The sequence below is a fragment of the Culicoides brevitarsis genome, chromosome 2 (assembly GCF_036172545.1).
Source record: "Culicoides brevitarsis isolate CSIRO-B50_1 chromosome 2, AGI_CSIRO_Cbre_v1, whole genome shotgun sequence".
NCBI classification, from domain to species: domain Eukaryota; kingdom Metazoa; phylum Arthropoda; class Insecta; order Diptera; family Ceratopogonidae; genus Culicoides; species Culicoides brevitarsis.
Genome location: NC_087086.1, coordinates 1,232,417 through 1,252,472, shown reverse-complemented (window position 1 = coordinate 1,252,472; position 20,056 = coordinate 1,232,417). Strand labels below are relative to the sequence as shown.

At 31.5% G+C, this 20,056-nt stretch overlaps 2 protein-coding genes across 2 annotated transcripts; one reads left to right on the top strand and one right to left on the bottom strand.

The window, feature by feature from the left end:
* Positions 1 to 8,892: 8,892 nt before the first annotated feature.
* LOC134832534 (uncharacterized) lies at positions 8,893 to 9,726 on the top strand. The gene is made up of 3 exons (XM_063846595.1): positions 8,893 to 9,293; positions 9,348 to 9,458; positions 9,561 to 9,726. The coding sequence occupies exons 1-3, from the start codon at positions 8,893 to 8,895 to the stop codon at positions 9,724 to 9,726; spliced, it is 678 nt and encodes a 225-aa protein (XP_063702665.1).
* Positions 9,727 to 10,972: 1,246 nt separating this feature from the next.
* LOC134832532 (fatty acid synthase-like) lies at positions 10,973 to 19,836 on the bottom strand. The gene is made up of 7 exons (XM_063846594.1): positions 19,571 to 19,836; positions 19,316 to 19,507; positions 17,852 to 19,257; positions 16,912 to 17,796; positions 14,761 to 16,175; positions 13,421 to 14,314; positions 10,973 to 13,090 (listed from the first exon to the last, which is right to left on the bottom strand). Exons 1-7 carry the CDS (start codon positions 19,834 to 19,836, stop codon positions 10,973 to 10,975), a joined length of 7,176 nt encoding a protein of 2,391 aa, XP_063702664.1.
* Positions 19,837 to 20,056: the final 220 nt, after the last annotated feature.

Below are 20,056 nucleotides of genomic sequence, written 5' to 3'. Positions count from 1 at the left end.
TTTTGAAGTTCATATAAGCTTCTGTTAACTCAAAATGATCTTCAAAAATCTTATATAAAATTTTATAACAAAAATTTGAATTTTTCTTCATTTATCAAAATTCTTATAAACTCTTTTCAATAAACTTTAAAAAAAAAAATGTTTAAAAAAAAAAAAATAAATTAAATTAGGTAAATAAAAAATGATAAAACTCTAAAAAAAATTAAAAATTTTATTTTAAATAAATTTTTTTATTAGCTTGTTAAAAATATAAATAAAAAAATTAATTTAAAATATTTGTTTTTATTTTTTTTTTAAATTTATCATTTTTTATTTTATTTAATTTTTTTTTTTTTTTGACAAAAATGTTTAAAAAAAAATTTAATTTTTTTTTATTGATTTTTTTAAGTTTTTTAACCTTTGATCTTATAAATTGAACAGCTTGATGTTTAAATAAAATTTCTGAATTTCTGAAAATGAATTCGAAAAATCTTTAAATAAAAATTTCTTAACAAAAATTTAAATTTTTCTTGATTTTTTTTTCTTTAGAAATCAACAAGCCAAAATATCACATCCATCGTATCGAGCATAAATGAAAATCGATTAGAAATCCGTTCCCGCGTCTCTGTATCAATATCTCCGTTTGCTTCGAACAAAAATTGACGTGCGGTATTAGTTCTATGATCATCAGTCATGATTTCGTGTCTATGTCAGACAGACTCAAATACGTTATTTTTGAACAACAAACAGAGAAAAGGAAAAAAAATAAAATAATAATAACAACAATGAATGATGATTGAAAGCATAATATCCGATCAGAGACCACATACATCATATAGACTTGCACGTCATGCCGATGAACGATGAAACAAGAGTTAAGTACTTAGTTTATTTATTTTTCAAATCATCATCATCCGTCTCTCAAGCGAGCAACATGAAAGGCAAAGAACATGCGCTTGCTTTGCTTTTTTCCTTCACATGCAATCAAATGTGTGTTTCAGGTGTGTGAAATGTTAAAAGGTGCTGCCAATATAAAAGACATGATGATATCTTCATGGGTTTCGTTTCTGTGTGTGTGTCTGTCTGTTAATCAGAAGCATGTTGATGTGTTGTGGTTGCCGTCGAAGAAAAGAAAATTTATTTTACGACGGAGCATGTTGAAGTTGATGACTATTAGACAACTTTGATTGACAACACGTATAATTCACATCGTCGACGTCTCGTTTTGGGGCTTCGTTCTTTCAATAAGTGCCTCGGAACAGTTTGTAGGTCGAATTCACACCTCGTTCGGCGGCAAACATGAACGAACGAAACGAAGTCAAGAGATCACAAACATCCTCAGATAACGTATTAAATTAGTGCTAATCGATTTACAATATCATTAAAATGTGTACGAAACTGCTGGCAAGGCACCTTCTCGACCTAATGAATAAATAAACAAATTGTTTCGGTACACTCAATTTACCTTTTTATGCATATCTCTGCAGGGAACACACCTCTCATCTATTATTTCTCGCACAAAATGGATCTTGTATGTCCAGCAGCAACCAAAGTTATCGCAACAAAGCTAATAACTTATTAAATTAATGTTATTTTATGTATGTTTTGCTCCTTCTCTTCAGTAATAGTCGTTCACTTGCGTCGTAATCGACTCATAATATTCGACATCTTTATCAATGGTTTGCCACGAAACTCTCGAAAATGGAACTCGAGCAAATCTACTGCCTAACATGGGTCTCGGAATGTCACCAATGTCGAGTCTTATTAATTTTCGCAATTCTCAGAGTGACATGACGGCGCTTGACAAGGGGTAAGGTAAATGTTGATGGACCGAAAAAGAGATCCAGACATATTTTGGGCATAACTGTCGTTCGATTGTCTGTTTCACGTCATGTTTGTTACAAGGAATGTGTGCGCCCCAAAACGATTATTGATTTAAATGATAAATGTGATGAAATTCGGTTTGTTCGTGTGTGTGTGTGAAGAGCGGATTAATGCTGCGGGAGTTGCAATTCATTCATTTATTTAATCATAATTTGTAAGACAGCTTGTCTATATGACTTTGCGCTTTTTAATATTTGGTTCGAAATGGCAAGGGGTAGTCAATAAAAAATATTTTTTTTATAAATTTTTTTTTTTATAATTTGTTTTTTTAGCCTTTGAAATTTAGTTTTTATAATTTTTTTTTAATTTTAGAATAAATTTTTAATTTTTCAAAAAAAAAAAAAATTTAAATTTTAATTTTACAAAAAAAAAAAAATTAAATTTTATTTTTTTCAAAAAAAAAAATTTTTTTTAATAAACTTTAAATTTTTTAAATTCTTTTTTTGAAATTTAAATTATTAAAAATTTTTTTGGGCATAAAGCCAACTTTTTTCTCTATAGAAATTCTTTTAATTTTTTTTCAAAAAAACTTTTAGCTCTACATCAATTCTTTAAATATCCTTAAAAAAAAAACTTGTATTTAAAAAAAAAAATTTTTTTCACTTAAAATGAACTAATTTCTTCAGAATAGATTTTTAGGGCTTTTAGTTTTATAATAAACTTTTAGTTTTTTTTAAGTTTGATATTTAGTTTTTTAAAATGAACTGTAAGCTCTTCAAAAATATTTTTCAGGCTATAAAATTTACTTTAAATTTATTAAAAATTTTTTTCAGAGCTTAAAACTAACTTTCAGCTTTATAAAAATACTTTCAAAATCCTAAACTAAACATTTAGTTTTTTTCAAAAAGTAAAATTTAGACTTTAATGTGAACTTTTAGTTTTTCAAAAATTCTTTTTAAGAAATAAAACTAACTACAAAAAAACCTTTTCAGCTCCAAAAATTTATTTTTAGTTTTTGAAAAAAAAAAAAAAAATCTTAGCTTTTGTTCTTTAAGTGAAAAATATTAACTTACCATCCCTTGACAAAAATTTTTCAGTTATTGAAATAAAATTGTTGCTGATGACGATGATAATTTATTGAAGTTACATTGTCCATAGCTACACACCGAAATATTAACCAATTTATCATAACAAAAAGGCAAAAAAATCTCTCTCCTTCCTCATACTCCGCACAAAACTCACGCTGACAATGATTAATGGTGATTGAATTATTTTGCAATATTTGTTATGATGAGTCGGAAACACAGTTAAGCTTGTGGCAAAAATTAATTATATTGTTCGAATGGGTTCGCATTCGTCGCCATTTCAGCTTTTTTACTTTGACGGCATTACAAGTTTGTTTTTCCAATCAATTCTAATTTCCATCAATCGAATTTTCCTTGCGCGTTATTTATCATTCGAGCAGCGGGCACACAAAAGAAGTTGAGCGCGGGCGGTTTGGCGGCAAATGTTCGCTTTTCGTCGTTCTTGAAACTCATTCACTAATCATCAATCAAATAAACTGCCAAGCCATCAGTTATTATGTTTTCATTCATTTCATCTCCGAAAATGGGAGAAGAAAAAAAAATTAATAACCCAGTAATTATTTTTGAATCAATCTCTTTATTATTATTATATTTATGATTGCTCTTTGTTGTAACAAACAAAGTTCAGATCTTTAATCATCGTCTTTTGTGTTTTTTTTCTTTTTTTTTCAGAGAAACATCAAAATTGGAAGAGAAGAGAAGAATTATTAGAAAAACATACAAAAATAAAGCATTCATCATTCTGGAGGGGCAAATTTATCATCGCATCGAACGAACAAAAAATGATGGAATTTGTTTCTTCTACTGTGAAATTGAAGCACGTGTGAAAGAAACGTTCGACAGGTGATACGAAACAAAAACAGTCCAGTCTAATAACAATCTTTCGAAATTTAATCCATTTGCCTGTCATGACACAATCAATTTCATTCAATCGCGGGAGAAACGAAAGAAAGCGTAATAATAATTTGATTTATGAATCTCTGATTTTTCTGAAATGATACTCACTTGAAAACTTCAAAATTTGGTTATTAAGTCATTTAAGAGGCACAAAAAATTGGCTTCGCCGTATGTAAAAAAAAAGAGATTGATTGGTCAGACATCACACGACGATGACGATGAAACGACGCGTTTGACGCAGAGCTCCGTCGAATAATAGCATGAAAAGTGAAGATTAGTGTCAGATTAAAAACTTTTGGTATGCTCGAGCTCTTTAAAACGTCAATCAATTTTACGTACGGGTCCGCTGTACAAGTCGTCGAAAAAAAAATTTTTGTTTGTGATTTATTATTAATTGTGACGACGACGATAAATATTGTAATAAAAAGATGTGAGAAATGATGAATGGAGGAAACAAATGACTGCTTGCTTGTTTATTTCGCCTGAAATATGATGTAACATAAAGCTCTGTGTATGGCGCACAATGAAGCAAGGAAGATTAATGATTGTCGTTGCTCGTTGCACGAAAGCTTTATGCAAACAATTTACGTACGACAGCAACACAAAAGACAATATAAATGACTCAATTAATGAATAATTTTCAGCTTTCGTGTGTGCGCTTGTTGTTCTGGAAGCCATATGCTCCGAATTTGTTGTTTGATTTACAAGCTGACAGGAACATTTAATGTTCAGGCGTTTTGGACAGGCGATGAGAAGCAAAAAGGACCCGCATGGATTTTGGAAGATGTTTTAGAAATTTGCTTCGAAGGATGTTTAATTGTTATTTCAACAGAATCTTCTTTTTGAAAGCATCTTATGGCTTGAAAAATACCTAAAATAAAAAAAATGTAAGTAAATTTTTAAGATTTTTTTTTTATTAAAACTTATTTTTTAGAAATAAGGCCGTTTTTTTGCCGAAATTTGAAATACTTTTTCATAAAAAATGAGAAATATTCAATAAATTTTACCGTTGATTAAAATTTTGAGATAAAATTTGAGAATTTCTTATTGAAAATTGATTTCAGAGCAATTCAACTAAAAAATTAAAAAATAATTTTTCATAATTTTTTTTTTAATTTTGAAAACATAAGTTCAATACCTAATTGAACAATTTTTTAGAAAAAAGTTCTCACAAAATCGCTTTCGAGGTTTTTCCCTGTCCAGTTCTCAAAAATTATCTCTCCGAAAGGGATTATTACTGTTATTATATTTGTGTATGTCATAATAAATTCAGCACTTTATATTTCCCGTAAATACTTTGTATAAATAAATATTTTCTTATCGTTCGTATCGTATATCGTAACGTTGCCGAACCGCATTTTCATAGACATTACCCTTTATTTCCACAGCAACATTTACATTTAAAATAAATCTTTTTCTTCTGCCAGAGCATTTGTTGCCTCCTTGTGTGTGCTTTTGCTGTCTAAATGCGTAATAAATAAGTACCTGGCTTCTAATTCCTGCTTTTTGTGTGAAAATATGGCACTATTTTCTCATAAAACACAATAAATTCAAAGGCAAAATATTATTATTATTCAAGAGGAGCCCGGAAATTCAACTTAATGAATGTGAAAATTATAAAGTATTTACTTGATTTATTTTGTGTGTGATATTTTTTGCTCTGTGTGAGACACATTTGGAAGCAGCAATTACAATTTTCGTACATTCGCAAAAAGACGAGAGGAGGAAGAAGAAGAAGAAGGTTTATAATAAATATCTTCTTAATAGATGTTAAATCTCTTGTATAAACAGCTGCATTTAAGATAAGGAACGAGAATGCAAAAGACGACGACACAACGAGAAAAGACTTAATAATAATGAATGCTTGCATATTAAAATGGAACCACAAATGTGTACAATTTCTGTGAATTATTAAGGACTCGTACGTTGGAAAAATATTGCACTCTGCCATATGATACGAAATTTTATTCATTCATAAGATGAGAATTTAATGGTTTTAATTTAATTGCTTTGTTTGTGTCTCTTTTAAATATTCATCAGATAATGACTTTGTGTCTTCATTCTCGAGAACTTTTCTCCTTGTAGCAGAGAAATTTCCTGAAAATCAATCAAAAACACTCCTGACAAGCTTTTCATGTAATATTGGCATTACCTAAAGGTATTTCATGCCATATTGGTTGAAACCAAGTTAATAAATATCTTTTTTTACTTGAAAGGACCGAATTTGCCTAATCATTATCATTGTTTATCATTAAAATAAATATACAAAACAACACGGCACGCAACATTAGAGTTGGAGGCCTAAATTGGAAAATCATGTTCGAAATGCTGTGTGCACACACACACACACATGATAATTTGTTCAAATAAATAGAAAATTATAATAAACTCGCCCACACTGATTTTGGATAATTTTCGTGCTTCCTTTTGTGAAAAATTTCTGTTTCTCATAAAGAAAAATTTTTTAGGAAATTTTAATTATTTTTGCTTGGTTTGGATTAATTGATTGTTTCAATTTTTGATTTGAAAAGAAAGAGGTTGTTAGGAAGCTGTTGAATAAGTTTATCCCTTCATGAAAAACACTGTTTCGTGAGTAGTTTGTTCGAGACAATGGGATTTGTAATCTGAACCTTCTTCTTGTGTCGTGATCATGTCGGTCCTGAACAAGAGGAATTGACAGATTTGTCCTCAATAGAGCTTCAGAGAATCTAAAATAAAAAAAAATAATTAAAAAAATGTGAAAAAAAAAAAATTAAATTATCACGCGAAACTTGAATACTTCCCATAACTCCTCCCGGATTTTGATCACCTAATTTTATCTCTGCGTGCCATGATGCTCCGATTATTTGTCGAGAGTGTATTTGTGTTAAATATAACAAGTCCGCATATTTGCTCCATTGCACACCAAATTCGATTTTGCATCCATCTAGTTTATTATAATAATCACATAATAATAAGATAATCACATGTTTAGCTCATATTTATCCATTTCACTCCATTATATTATTATTAGTTGCTTGCCAATGTGTGAGTTTGTGTGTTGTGCCCACTTTAGTTGATAATCATCATCATCATCGCAGCATCGACATGAGCTCGAACATCGCATAATATGCGGAATGGAATGCATTTTAGGCCGATTATGATGATATGTTTAGATAAAACAATGTTCTCTCTCTCCCTGCCGTTCGATAGATGAATAAATTTTAAGTGCTCAGTCAGGTAAGTTTGTTGTTAAATAAAATGAGCATTAATGATGGCCAATTTAGTAAAATCGCCTGAAATATAGCAATCATAAATTTGTGTGTGATCAGATTGAATTTCAACTTACCTGAAAATGATCAAAGCGAAATTTTCGGAAGGTCCCCTTTTTCATTCGCTCGAATGACTTTGAAAAGGCCTCCAGCTCAAATATCTCTTCCATAAATAAATCATGTCTCAACTTTGTTGTTTTTTTTTCATTTCCTTGCTAATTTGGTAGCACAGAACGAGAAGTAGTAGCAAAAACACACAATTTTCATGCTTCGTAACCCAAATAATCTGCATTTGTATTTTTTTCCTTTTTGCATAAATTTACTCACTCTCTCATTCAGTTTTTTAGATTTTTTCGTTTTGAACTTTTTGCCTGTGTGTGTGCAAAGAGACCATTATTATTATTAAATATCATAAATAATGGCGAAAGAATCAGGCAATAAATAATAAAAATAGCTCATAAATATCATATTTGAATAGAGGTTGGTTATTATTTTTATTTATTATTATGATTGTGTGTAAAAACGTTTGTACAAATGCCGTTTATTGGTGTCGTGAACTTTTTTTTCATTATTTATTAAAAGACATTTCCGATAGATTTTTAAAGTAATGGTTTTAAAGCATTTACGGATTTTCAAATTGAATATTTTTAAAGAAAAAAAATAGAATAAGAAATTTTCAGGTTAAAAAAATTTTGAAGCACAAATTTTTTAATTAATTCATAAGAATACGAATTAAAATAAAATGAAAATAAAAAATTTTTTTTTTTTTTTTGAGAAAAAAAATTTAATGTTAAAATTTTGATGTTTTTTATTTCATATTTTTTCTTATTTAAATTTTTAAAATAAAAAAAATTAAAATGAAAAAAAAATTGTTTTAATTTTTAAAATGAAAAAAAAATTAGATTTTGTAGAACTTTTTTTATACTTTTTCAAAAAAAAAAAAATTTTTTTTGATTATTTTTTTTTATAATTTTTATATGAAAAAAATCTTACCTGTTGAAAATTAAAATGCGCTCTCATTAATTTCTCTTTACAGAAAGACGAAAGCATCGATTACTTGACATCCCGGCGAGAACAACTTTTGTTTTATTATTAATTTTTTCACAACATTCGCCATTTAACGACATTTTCGGTGCAATTTCACATAATTTATTGGTTTTTGTTGTTTTAAACGATTATTCGTCATTACTCACGACAATTTAAACGTCGAAGAAGCAGCAAAAACCGAAGTTCATTAAACCAAATTACACGTACGTTGCCTTCAGAGCGAGAGACGATTGTTATTTGTGTGAAATAAATCATGTCTGTCAGTCAGGCAAATACGTTGTGGCGATATTTATCATCGTTCCGTCGTCTCTTCATCAAACCACACTATATAATTATTGTTAATTTGATGGACTATGATTTATGATTGTTGTTAATTCCTGACATGTTACATCAATTTCGAGGTATGCGAGAGCAACAGTGAGATGAGGAAGGAAGGCACAACGGTGAATTGATAAATTGACGCCGAGAGAGAATGATATCCCAAAGATACTTTCGAGAGTGCGTGATTGATTGACGATCTCAAGTTACCTTTCATAGAAGAATTTCTCCTCGAAGATCGAGTCTACTCGAGAATAGATTTCTTCGAAATGATCGAATGTACGTGTTAATTATCACACTTCTGTTCTGTTATGTGTGTCGGTTTTGATTCCCGGAATGAATTGTTTTTAGTCAGTTGTTGATTAATTCTCGTTTTTGATAGAACAAGAGCATTTTTAGGAAGATTAATGATGTGGCGATTCATTTCTCTTGCAACGATCCTCATATCCTTCGGCAATTTCGTATCCTGTGAAGACAAAGAAACGGGCAGAATGTCACTCGTTCCTTTGTTTATTTTCCCTCCAACGGCGCCAACACGTCATCAACTCATTTGGGGAATTGGGATCCCGTCACAAGTTGGATACGAATCTGTCGTATGGGGCATCGTCTTAAAAGCGCAATATTATTTGGCAAATACGAACAACGGAGCAGTTCAAATTGACAACTTGAAACCCGCATATTGGCCTGGATTGGGATTCTTTGGAAATCGAAAGAAACGAAATGTCGAAAGATATAACGAGACAGCAGAAGTTATTGAAGAAGGACCCATCTCTGAAGAAGAAAATGAGGAAAAATTCGAAATTCCTCAAAATGAAGCCATTCAAGGCGAAGAAAAAGCTTCGAGCATGACACGATGGATTTTTTACGAAATGTTGGAAAAAATGAGCAAAGAGTAAGTTATTTTTTCTGTCACTTTTTGAAACCAGTTAACGTCAGATACTTTTAGAAAAAATCTCGGCGGTAAAGAGTGCATTTTACGAGCAATTTGTGAAGCAGCGCATGTCTCATTCAATTACAAGTCGGGCATTCTCGGGGAAATCCTTCACATCCTCTTCACGTGAGTAACAAACAAATATTTTCCAATTTCCCTACCTGTCTATCATCAATTTTCTTCTTTCATGTGTGCGCCATTCCCAATGAACGACGACGACGACAACAGTCCATCATCATCTCCTGACACGCTGTCCAAACACAGTGACAACGAATACTTGTATGCCGAACAAATGGGACAACAACATGCACGATGTGATTTACTGTTTAGAGAATGCAATGAATCTTTGCTGGAAATATTTTCTACTATCTATGATCCATTATTTTACAAGTAAAAATATATATTTACAAAACGTGCAGTAGATGTGTCTCTTTTTCAGTGAAAAGAGCGTTCGATGATGAGAAAATGATGTTTTGAGGTCTGTCGGATCTAAAATTTACGAAAAAAAAAATGTTAAAAAATTATTTAAAGAAAAAATTTTTTTTTCGAAAATCGATATTCGAAAATTTAAAAAAAATATTGAAGTATATTTATATATTTTTATAAAATATTTTATACTTATTTTTTTTTGATTTTTTTATTAAAATAAAAATTAATTTTTTTTTAAGATTTTCGAAAAAAAAAAATTTAAGGTTTTCGAAAATTTTTTAATATTCGAACATATTTTCGAAATATTTTTAATTTCGAAATTTTGAGAATTTCAGTTTTTTTTTTGAAAAAAGATAATTTTAAAAAATACTTAAAATTTTTAAAAAAATTTTTAAAATCTTCGAATTTTTAAAAAATTCAAATATTTGTTCAAACAATTTCGAAATATTTTTATTTTTTTTTTAAAAAAAAAATTAAAGTAGATAAAAAAAAAAAAATTCGAAAATGAAATTTTTCAAATATCGAAAATTTTATTTTTTTAAATCTTTTCAAAATATTTCTTAAAAATTTTTTTTCAAAATTATTTAAAAAATTTTTTTTTTTCGAAAATTCTTTAAATTCGAAATTCAAAAAAAAATTTTTGAAAATATAATAAAAATTTTTTTATTTTTTTTAAAGAATAAGAAAATTTTTTGATATTTGAATAAATTTTTAATATTTCAAAAAAATTTAAAATAGAAAGAAAAATTTTTTTATGAATTTTCGAAAAAACAGATTTTCAAATTTTTAAATTTTTCGAAAATACACTTTCATAAATTTAACCTTAAAAAATTTAAGTTCTTTGAAGCATATTTCACGTTAGTGTACATTTCACTCAGTCATGCAAATAAATCGAAACTAAACAAGCTCATGTCTCGTGAATGTATGTGTGTGAGGAGGTAACTTGGTTGCTCAAACACAGCAACATACACATTTGAACTTGACAGCAGCAGCACATAAAGATGTCACATAACTCACCGTGATTAACGTTCAATTCATTTAAAACAATAATATGTGCCAGAAGCATGTTGTCTCTTCTTTTGGTCTCGTTTTTTGTTACAATTACGCTTGGGTTTGGTGCAAAAAAAAATTTTTTTTTTTTGAATTTATGATTTTTTGTTTATTATTTTTTTCTGCCCTTCCCTCCTAATTCGTTTAAAACCTAAATTTATTTAACCTTCATTCAATTCAAGCAAAACAGACTTGACGAAATCCTTATCGGAAGTTGCTGCGGGATCAGATTCGTTGATAATAACCGCCATTTTTGGATTATCGATCACTGTACTGTGATTTCCTTCCAAGAATTTCATGTTAAACTTGCCTTCTGTATACGCAGCAAGTCCATAATCTTCTTCGATGTCAATTACAGACATTTCTGTTGGGCGTACGAGAGTTATTCCCGATCGAATTGGTTTTATCTTCGTAACGTCGTTATGCAAAGCGATTTTAACTCGCGTGAAAAGAGCATTTGCCATTAATTTCGCATATTCGTCGGAGTATGAATGATACGGTTTTGCCAATTCCGTGAGTTTATCAACACGTTCATCCCAAGTTGGAAGTGCGAGAATCGTTTTAATCGTTTCTGAGTGATCGTCAGGGAATAAAGTCATTACGGCAATGCGAATGATAGTATCTTCGACATCGGCATCAGTTTGTCCCTTTGCTGTCGAGTCAATAACCATTTGTTTGAGGAAAGCAGGAGATCCGTCGATGATCAAAACATGTCCTGGTTTTCCGCGTTCTTCGAGCATTCGAGCAAGTTCAAGAGTTAAAAGAGCTCCAAAGGAATATCCGATTAAATAGAAGTTTTCGACATTTTGGAACACTTGATAAACATCATTGAAGACAGTTTCTGTGATTTCTGCCAAATTTGTCATCTCAGCTGTATCCATGAGTTGCAAGATGAACGTTGATGCGTTTAATTGAGACGCTAATGTGCGATATGCTGTTCCACAAACGCCTTCAACGCCCGGTACGATGATCGCAGCTGTGTGATAATTATTATTCTCATCCTTCGAATGAAGTCGCAACATTCTCTCGTAAGCAGTTTCTTCGTCGCCATAATTTCTCAAGAGAATTGCTTGACCTCCCGCAATTCTCATGTCAACTACAGTTTCCTTAACCAAAATTTCTTCAGACATTTCTTGATCTTTTCGCGCCGCTGCCAATTCATGTAATCGTTGGAACGTCATCGAACGCAAATCTTGCGGAGTCAACATTATTTCGTATTCGCGTTCGAGTGTTTGTTTAATTTCGACTGCCATCAACGAATCCATGCCCAAATCGGATAACGTTGTATCAAGAGATACCGTTTTTATGTCGCGAATTGCCATAATGTTCATCACAGCATCAATAACTGTCGCTTCAGCGCCTCCTTTGTGTCGTTTCTCAGCAACTACCATACTCGCAACGATCGGATATTCGTCAGTTAACAACGGATCAAGTTCCTGCAAGCATGAGGAGATACGTTGTTGTAACGTTCCTCCAATTTCCATATCTAATTTATCTTCTTGCATGTCAGCAACTAAACCAACTTCGCCAACAGCACCCCATTGAACTGCTTTTGCACACAAACCGTTTTCGTGACGCTTCTCGATGATTCGTTCCATCACAGAATTCGCCATCCCGTAATTGGATTGTCCCGCATTGCCACGCCCGCATGAAACAGATGAGAAAATTACAAATTGATGGATTCGAGGACACATTTTACGTGAAACTTCATCCAAGAATTTCGTTGCGACAGCTTTTGGCGCCATGCATTCTTTGAATTTTGTTACATCTTGATTCTCGAAGATGCTGTCTCTTAGTTGAACAGCAAGATTGAAAATACCTCCAACATGCCCTATTTTGATAGATTCCATCATAAGTTGTTCGCAACCTTCGCGAGTTGTAATATCAGCAGTTGAAATTCCAACTTTTACGCCATATGACTCCCAAATTCGAATGCGATATGATTGATAAGGTTTTGTGATGCCTCGTGATGAGCTTAACATGAGTTTTCGCGCGCCTCGAATCACAAGCCAATCAGCTAATTCTAATCCGAAGCCTCCTAAACCGCCGCAAATGATGTAAGTGAGTTTTGGATCGAAATATGCGCGAGGAGTGACAGTTATGGGAAGTGTTGTTAAGTCGTCATCCTTTTCACGAACCTTCAAAAGTACTTTTCCCATGTGTTTTCCGCTTGCCAAGTAACGGAATGCTTGTTCAACGTCATTTGCATCGAAAATTGTAGTTTTCAAGGGTTGAACAATTCCATTGCGAATGTCTGCGTTGACAATTTCGTACAAATACTGAAAGAAAAAAAAAATAGAAAAAAAAAAAAAAAAATTTAAAAAAAAAATTAAAAAATAAAAAAAATAATTAAAAAAATATAAAAAAAATAAAAAAAAAAATTTAAAAAAAAAAAAAATTAAAAAAAATAATAAAAAAAAAAAATTTTTTAAAAATATTTAAAAAAATAAAAAAAAAATTGTTAATCAAATTACGAAAAAAGGTCAAAATAATTATTTTTTTTTTTTTTTTTGGTTTATTTTATTTTTTTTTTTTTTTTTTTTTTATTTTTTACTTTATAGTGTTAAGTTTTATAAAACATGAAAAAATGAAATTTAAGCAAAATTTACCCGTTTTTGTTCCAAATCAGCTCTGAAAAGATTATCAACAAGCACAGCATGGAAAGAAATTTCCTTCAAAAAGTTGCCAAGACCAATTTTCGAGTCGTTTGCCATATCAAACTTGCCAATTTCCAAAAATTTGCCTCCTTTTCCTAAACATCTAATTGACGCTTGTAATTTATCTTCAGATAATGAATTCAAAACAAAGTCAACTCCTCTTCCTTTTGTTATTGTCATTATCATATCCTCAAAAGATGTATTTCTCGAATTTCCGATTTGATTTTCCTTCAACTGAGGATAAGTTTCGAGCAAATATCGTTTCTTCTCTTCCGTTGAAACTGTTGTGAAAACATCCAATCCGTATGCTAAAGCAACTCTTATTGCCGCCAAACCAACTCCTCCTGTTCCCGCATGAATCAAAATTTTCTTTCCTTTTTGGATTTTTGCCGTTATGAAGAATGCCGAATAAACTGTTCCGTAAACGACGGGAATTGTAGCTGCTTGTTCGAGAGTCCAATGCGAAGGAGCTTCCCATGTGAGAGTATCGTCAGTTTCGACATACGTTGCCATTGCTCCGGAAATTACCATTCCCATGATACGACGTCCTGATTCAGCAATTCCTGAATATTCGAAGCCCAAAACGCATTCTTGATCCAAACGACCTGAATCGAGTACTTCTGCATTGAGTTTTCCTGAAGCTAACATGACGTCGCGGAAATTGAGGGAAGCGTAACGAACACGAGCAAGCTCGTTTTTGGGACGAGTGTAGTTGTAAGGTCCTGTTAACCAACTGAGGGAAGAGATATCAGCTTTTGTGAGAGTATTTGCGTAACAATGATCACGTCGTTGGATGGTTTGACGTTCTGTTATGAGTTGGAGATGGCGATAACTTCCCCATTGTCCCTGAAAATTAATAAAGAAAAGGTATAAAAATTATTTCGAAGTTCAAATTTAATTTTTTTTTGAAATTATCTTATTTCTTTATGAAAGTTTGAATTTAAAATTTTTTAGAAAATTTTTTATATATTTTTTTTTTTTTTTTTTTTTTTATAAAATTTTTTTTTTAATTTATTTTTTTTTAATCGACTTTATAATTTTTTTTTAATTTCATAAATTTTTCTTTTGTTTTGAATTTATTTAAATTGTTTTTAATTTTTTATATTTTTGAAATTTTTTTAATTAATTTTTTAATAACAATTTTTTTTTTAATTTTTAAATTTTAATTTTTTTATTTTTCGATTTTTTTTTTATTAATTTTTGAATAAAAATCGTATTTTTAAATTTTTTTTTTTTTATTTTAATTTAATTTTTAAAGAATTTTTTTAAATAAAAAAAATAATAAAACTTACATCTTTGAAAACATTAATAGCTAATCCCAATTGCAGTTGATTTTTGTACATTGGATTGTCAACATCGAACTTCGAAGCGGTTGGATCATCAACAAAGACACAACTCACATTCTGTCCTTTTGGTTCTTTCCGAATGCAATTCACTAATCCAATAACTCCTGAATGCGATTCTTCACTTACAACTATCACAGCCTTGTTTTTGCTCATAAGATTTTGTAATTCCCCTACCCACAAATATTCGGTATCTTGACTTGAAACTTTTACAATTGACGCTTGACTTTCAGCTACTTTTGGTTTGACTTGCAATAAAACGTACGTTTGATCATCCAAAGGAATAACGGATAAAATTTGGAATTCCTTGAACTTTGGTAAGTCAGAAATTTGAACACGAGACGTTTCACGACACAAAATGAAACCTTTTTCAGACAAACTTTTCTTGATGACATTCAGTTTTTCTTCGTTTCGTAAGAGATTTGTGACAATTGCGAACATTAAACCTGATTGCGACGAAATTTCAGCATTTTCGATTTTGATGTTGTTAATTTCGGGTGTTCGAGATGTTAAGAATGTCAAATCTGGCGTCATTAGAGGCAAATCTCCCAATGCGAAGAACATTTCATCAATTACGGGATTGAAATTTTCACCGCCATCGACTTCGACAGCCTTCACAACGGTTGTCATTTGAGAATTTTCTAACCCAAGTTGAACAATTACTCTCATGGCATTTTCTTTTGTCAATTTTGGGCTTGGTAAGTGAGGCATGAAGACATATCTCTCTAAAACTGGATCTCCCGGAGGTCGTCTTCTCGAAACAGGCATGACTTGAATTCCTTTAATTTCAACGCCGCCGCTTCGAACAATGTTCAAACTCTTTGAACTTTGAATTTCGAACACAGCATTCTCCAAATCCATTTCCTTCAACATTTGATTGTGAATTTTGTTGCTAATTGTCATCCTTTCGATTCCCGTTGGCAACATCAAAGCACGCGAATCCTTTCCAACGATACTAATTTGCAACAAACAATCCATGAAAGCAACCCAATTATCTTCCCATTTCACTTTTCCGCCAGATCCATCGCCTCGTGCCTCAATTACTTGTCTAAAGAGATCTTTGTAATGATATCCTCGTAAACGGAGTTCTTTGTAAAAGTCTCTTGTTGGCATAACGGGATAAGTCGAATCAATTTCGGGTTCAATTTCAGCCAATTTTGGATTATTTACTTCGCGAATGTAACCCGTGACGAGAGCAGTTTTTCCTTCGGCAATTTCGAAACGACCTGTGCCATGTTGAATCATTACGATAAAGTCAATATCGTCGTTTGACATATTTGTAGCACGAAGGAATTTCACGTCGCTGAATTCAACTTCGACTTCGACATACCAACGTTTTGTCATCATTGCTAAAGTGTCCCAAACTGAAAGAGAAAATGTAAGAAAATATGTAAAAATTTAACTCAAAATATTAAAAAAAAATCAAATTTTTGAACTGCAAATTAACTTCAAGAAAAGTTTATGTCTAAAAATTTATAAAAAATGTAAAAAAAAATTTTTTGAAAAAAAAAAATAAAAATATTTAAAATTTTATCAAAAAAACTTAAAATTTTAATTTTTTAAAAAATAATTAATTCAATTTTTAAATTAATTTAAATTTTTGTAACATTCTCTTGGAATTAAATTTCAAAAAATGATTTTGAATATTTATAAATTAAAAAAAAATTTACATCGTTCAAAATTTATAGCTTTGACAATATCTTGAGAAAAATTTACAAATTTCAAAAATTTTCAAATTTAAAAAAATTAAATCTAAAAATTAAAATTAAAAAAAAATTGAAAAAAAATTGTGAATTAATTTTAAAACAAGTTTATATCCAAAAATTTGTAAAAATAAATTATTTTGAAAAAAAAATTAAAATAAATATTTAAATATTTTTAAATTATAATTTTTAAAAAATTAAAATAAAATAAAATAAATTTTCAAAATTTTAATTAAATTAATTAATTGAAGTAATTTTTTTCAACATACGCTTGAAATTAAATTTATTTTTTTTTATTATTTCATAATTTTAATTTTTTTTTGTACCTTGTCGCTTTTAAAATTCATATTTCGACAAATTTAAAAAAATCATTTTTTTTTCAGATTCAAAAACTTACCTAAGAACAAATACGCTGTTGCAGGGAACAAAACTCTCGAATCAATGCAATGTCCTGAGATATAAAAATAATCCTGATCCTGTAACGAGACTCTAAACACCTTTTCTCCGCTAATATGACGTTTCACAGTATCATATCTCGTCACAAACCAATCTTCCGAATGATCCCATTTGATCAAATGCGAAATCATGGGCGTTCCTCTCGAAACTGGATATTCAATTGCTGGATATAACTTCTCCAAAGGTAAGTCGATGCCATTTATAAACAATTTTCCAAGAGCATTTATGAAATATTTCGTATTTTCTTCACTTCCTCGTTGCGTTAAGCCGACATGAACTCCCGTTGGCATCGATCTCTTCAAAATCGCTTGCATCAATCCGTGCGGAGCAATTTCAATGGTCAATGCATTACTTGGCAAAAGTGCTGAAGTTTCTTCAAACAACACGTGACTCAACAAATTGTTCGTGTGATATTCCGCCGAACAATATTGACTTTCTACTTTGTCCCATTGTGATTTTGGAACACTGCTACTTAACCATTTCGCCGAACGTTTCTTCGGATTTGGAATAACTTCGTTTAAGCGAGCAAGTAATTTTGGTCCCATTTCCTTTATGTAACTGCTGTGATACGGAATATTCGATGTTTGAACTGTACGAGCGAAGATTTTCTGATCTGTGAGTTGTTTCACGTAATTTACGATCAAATCTGTGGGTCCCGAAAGTGTACAAGATGTCGAACTGTTGTGACAAGCAACTTCAATGCCCGGCGGAAGCATTTTAACGATTTTTTTATAACCCAAAGCAACTGCTGCCATTGTTCCATGAATAACATTCGACTCGATACTTGCCATACCGCGAGAATAAGCACTCAAAATCATTTGTTCAGCTAAAATTTAAAAATTTATAAAAAAAATCTTGAATGAAGATAAAAAATTTAATACCCGTAAAACATCCATCAGCATATCCGCATCCCAATTCTCCAACACTGTGACCAATAATATAATCAGGAACGATGTTCAAAGCATTCAGGATGTCAACAAGCCCAATTTGAATGGCGGCAATTCCCACAAACGAATGTAAAATGTTATCAAAAGTGCTTGGATCAGTCGATGTAATGATTTTAATGACATCCAATCCCTTTGGTTCGAGTACTTTTTGACACAAATCGATCGCTTTACGGAAAATTGGGATTCTCATAAGATCTGTACCCATTCCAATCCATTGACTTCCCATCCCCGAGAAGATAAAGACAATTGGGCGTTTTAATCCGCTATGATATTGCACTTCACGTGACAAACGAAGCGCATTTTCGCCTTCTTTATGCGAATAAAGTCCATATCCTTTCCATACCAAAGCAGGAACTGAAGAAGATTGTGTGCTATGAATTAATGCACAATATTCCGCATCCAAAGGTCTCGTTTCAAAATCATCTAATACCGTATTAACTGCATCTTCTGTTCTACCAGACCATACAATAAGTCGCGGAAGATCATCCAACGGAGCTCCGTGATTTATTTTACGTTTCGGATTTGCTCGTAACAAGGCATGAGCATTTCCGCCTCCAAAACCGAATGAATTAACGGCAATTAAATCGCCCGGAAGCGGAGTTACTTCATCGACAACCTTTAATCTTCCTTCCTCGAGTGCTGTAATGCCCGGGCGAATGCGTTTAAAATGGATATTTGGCGGAATGAGCTCCGTTTCCATCGCTAAAATGCATTTCGTGATCGAACAAACGCCCGATGTTGATTCGCTGTGTCCCATATTCGACTTAACTGAACCAACAAGCAACGGTTCTTTCCTTCCAACACAGAAAACTTTGTCTAAAGCGTCACATTCTTCGGGATCGCCTGCTTTTGTGCCCGTGCAATGAGCTTCGACGTAATCTACAGTCGACGGATCGACTCCCAAATCATCGTAAAACTCATTCAAAAGTTTTTGTTGCATTTTTCCCGCTGGATAAGTAATTCCCTCTTCCTTATAACCATCATTATTTGCCTTTGAGTAAAGTAATGAACCATAAACCCGTTTTGCATCTTTCGCTTTTTGCAAGAAAATGACAGAAATAGCCTCAGATCGTGTATATCCGCTTGCATCGGCGTCAAAAGCGCGACAATAACCATCAGGAGCTAAAACCCCAAGACGAGCAAATTGCAAAGTTACATAAGGATGCAACAATAAATTCGCTCCGCCAACCAAAGCTGCGTCGCATTCTCCGCTCATGAGGGCTGAAAATGCACAATCCAATGCATACATACTGCTCGAACAGGCAGTATCAGTTAAAAAACTCGGACCTTCCAAATCCATTGTAAATGAAATACGATTCGCTAACATAGCACGACTACATCTGTGGGACAAAAAAATGTTAAAAATCACGAAAAATCGAAAAAATCATGAAATTTTACCCCGTAATACCATAACCTCCCGCAGATACCTTCTCATAAAACCAAGTTTTCTCAGATTCAGCAAAACAAGCACCCATAAAGACTCCTGTGCGACTTCCTCGGATCGTTTGTGGATTAATTCCTGCATCAAGAACTGCTTGATAAGCCATTTCAACTAAAACACGACATTGGGGATCCATGCAATGGGCTTGTCTGTAAAGAAATTTAATGAATTTTACTTTAAATTGATGAAAAATCAACAAAAAATTAATTTACTTGAAATGAACTCCAAAAAAGTTCGCATCAAACTTCTCCAAACCATCAATTTTTCCCATCCGTTTGGGAATTTCGGCATTTTTATGCAACCAACGCGTTTCTGCATCATCGATACAGTCGATTTTATTGTACAATCGATGTGCGAACTCTTTAATGTTATAAGAATTTGGATAACGACCTGAAATTCCGCTTATTACAACTTGATCCCCCGGAGTCAATGGCGTTGTTCGACTGTAAAATTTTGGTTTCTTTGCTTCTCGTGACATTTTTTAATGTTTTTTGCTTGATTTTTATAATTAACGATAGTTTTTGGTTGTTAAAGCCCTTTAAAAAGGCTTTTTTAAGTTTGATTATTTTTTTTTAAATCACAAAATTTTACTTCATTTGAAGTTTTTTACAAGTAAATTATTATGTAGACGTAAAATTGCACAATTTCCATCGGTTTTAAATATTTTTTGTATTTATTTTCACAAAAATTCACTTTTC